This window comes from Triticum aestivum, chromosome 2D (assembly GCF_018294505.1).
Source record: "Triticum aestivum cultivar Chinese Spring chromosome 2D, IWGSC CS RefSeq v2.1, whole genome shotgun sequence".
Taxonomy (NCBI): domain Eukaryota; kingdom Viridiplantae; phylum Streptophyta; class Magnoliopsida; order Poales; family Poaceae; genus Triticum; species Triticum aestivum.
In genome coordinates, this window is record NC_057799.1 from 380545909 (window position 1) to 380548956 (window position 3048).

The 3048-nt window shown below is 53.5% G+C and overlaps 1 protein-coding gene across 1 annotated transcript; it reads right to left on the bottom strand.

Annotated features, from left to right (window-relative positions):
- Positions 1 to 433: 433 nt before the first annotated feature.
- On the bottom strand, positions 434 to 2501 carry LOC123049376 (E3 ubiquitin-protein ligase PUB23). The gene has a single exon (XM_044472304.1). The coding sequence runs from the start codon at positions 2136 to 2138 to the stop codon at positions 843 to 845; it is 1296 nt and encodes a 431-aa protein (XP_044328239.1). The 5' UTR covers positions 2139 to 2501; the 3' UTR covers positions 434 to 842.
- Between the last annotated feature and the right edge of the window lie 547 nt (positions 2502 to 3048).

The window sequence follows — 3048 nt, forward strand, 5'->3', positions numbered from 1 at the left end:
AGAACAATACTTGGATCGATATGCCTTAATAGATAACAGGGTTTAGAACTTACCGTGTTTGGTTTATCTGGGAGACAAACCCGCTCAAAGGAGCTAATTAACTCGTGTTTGTGTAAGCATCGGCTTCTCATTTAATGGATTTTCCTTTTAAAAGAAAATTATCTAACATACATTATTCATCTCCGTCCAACAGAAATGTGATGTTAATTGCTACATTTATAACTGACACCGTACTTTTTCGCGTGCAAACACAGACGACATTTATTGAGAACATTGACTCTATGTGTACAGAGGAGTCACGGTGTATTATCTAGTATTTGATATGTATATGTAACTAGCAAATTCATTCTGCCTTTAATACAGCCATGCCATCGCAGGAACTCAATGACACAGATATCAGGGTGTGTCGTCGCCGAGTGCCATTCGTCCGCTTCCGCTCAACCTCCCTCTATATTCGTCGATCTGGCTCCCGGGGCGTCAACTATGCATTGTTTGATTGTTTTCAATACCGCCTCCATACAAGACTAAAGTATAATTTGGTTTCAATCGATATCATATCTCAGTTTGATTGTTTTAGTAACAAGCATGATCACTAAAGAAAACCTACGTAAAAACAAAGCATCATGCCCGCCAAACGTTGTCTTCAAAATGTACAGTTTTGAACATACTCATTTTTGCAAATGGTCTCCCCAATTTCAGAGAGCGTCAAACTTCCTGGTCGGTTGTAACAATCAATTCAATCTTTACACCCAAAAATGGCCAAATTAGGAGGCCTAAAAAGACAACTGCATGCCATGCAGCTGGATCATATGATAAGGCGAAGAAGATACTTGCATGTGATATCAAGAAGGGTAGGGTGCATTCAGTTGTGGCGTGAAGCACGGCGAGCCTCTCCACACCCTGGCGTGCATCTTGAGCATCTCCCTCGCCCTTTCCCTCGGCCGATCGCCGGCGGCGCCGGTCTGCACCAGGAACAGCAGCCTCCCCACCACCCCGACCGCCAGCATCTCCTGCAACACCGTTGGGGTCGCCGAGTGCCTCGCCACCGCGTGCAGGGCGCGCACCGCGCTCTCCGTCCCTGCGGCGGACACTCGTGTCACCGCCCTCGCCATAACCGCCAGACCTGCCGGGTGCGCCACAAGCTCCAAACGCCCTTCAGCGCAGCCACAGAGATGGTCCATTACCACGATCGCGAGCTCGGATGCCCGCTTGCTTCCTCCGCAGCACTCATCGAGGAGCAACTCCACGAGCGCCCCGACGGCGCCGGCTTCGACGGCCTTGACGCGGTTCCGGCCCCAGAGGCAAAGCCGGCAGAGCACCTGGAGTGCGATCTTGACCGCCTTCCCGGAAAGCTTATCTGTCACCACCGACACCACTCCCTCCACCAGCTCGGCGCTTGCCGAGGTCAGCTGCGCTGGCGGCATCTCCGAAACCGCCGCCTTGAGAAGCTGGATGCCGTGCGTGCGCGAGAGATAGCTTGGCCGCCTCAGCACCGACGCCATGGTGTCCAAGAAATTGTCGCCGCGTTCCAAGACTCTCTTCCAGCTTCCCTCGGAGAGTCTAAGCGAATACAGAATACTTAACGCTACGTCCTCCGGCGAGCTCGCCTTTGGCGGATCGACCACGGAGCCGAACATCTGATCCTCCTGGGATTCTAAAGGCTTGGGGGTGTCGTCTGCGGCGTGCTTCTTGACGACGGACACGAGGAACGCCACGGCGCCCGGTGTGCTCTCGACGCAGCGCCGGTTGCAATCGCTCTCGGCGACGATGTCCGCGAGCTCCCTCAGGGACGCCACCAGCAGGTCGTGCCCCCGCCTGGCCGCGTCCACGATGGTTTCCACGCGCGCGGCATCGATGGGAGCGCGCGGGGTGGGGAACCTCTCGACCGCGTGCACCGCGCACCAGCCCTGGATGAGCCGGCGGAGCGTGTGGTTGGGCGTGGGCTCCCGGTCGGCGGCGCCGAGCTGCTGCTTGGTCATCGGGCACTCACCGTGGCCGTCGGTGAACACCCAGCGCTCGATGCTTTCCCGGTCGTAGGTGATCCCGGACGAGAGCGTCACAGGGTCCCGCATGATCTCCATGGAGATCGGGCACAGGAAGTACGATGGAACCTCCACCTGCGCCGGCAGCCCCTCCATTGCCTCTTGGTCGTATCGCACCGTGTACGCAACGCACTCTGTATATATGTTTATCTATATCTAGCTATGTACACATGCATGAAGCTAGGAGAAGCTCTAGCAACTAGACAGGGATGGCTCTGGTTGTCCAAGCGAGGTAGCTTCTGAAGCCGAAGGAGACGGACGAGAGATGGATTTATAGGCCGAGAGTTAGAAGGAGAGAGAACTGAGAAGTCGACGGTGAGAGATGAAACCTTGGAAGTCTTAGTTGGGTAGATTCTTCTACACGACCATGCAATTTGCGAGTAGTCTTATCTGAAACGCAGGCTGGCTGCTTTCAGTCAGAAGAAAAAATAAATGAAATGAGAGGTGTGGTGATGAACAATTTGGTTGGTGTGGCAGGAGAAAAGAAATCAGGAAATGGTGGGCATGGCGAATTAATAAGGGGCGATGGCCATTTCCTCGCGGGAGGGAGGGAGATCGAGCAGGGAGGTGAGGTGAGGTCGATCGGGTCGCGCGCGGTTGCCGGACGGACGGGCCAGGGCGGCCACCGCGCGCTGACCACGACACGTTCTGCGCGTAGCTTTGACCCTTTTATTTCGGCTTCGCTAGTTTCTTTGTTTTATAGCACAATAAAAAACATATTAGTATTCACCCATTCGACTGTTCCTTCTTCTTCTCCCGGCCTCTCGATCGCCTGGCAAGCGTTGACTTTGAAATTCCAAGGTTGATCAGGGCAGTAGAGTTTTCTAGCTTCAGTTAACTCTCTGCTAGCTGTACATGTGCAGTTCTCTTCTCCATCCAATAATTCGCTTTGTGCTTGGTACACTGCATGTTCGTATGCGAGACCGACCATGGAGTTAATACCTTGATTGATACGAATCCTATCTGTTTTGGTAGATCCTGAAGGAACCGTTGACGATGCATGGAG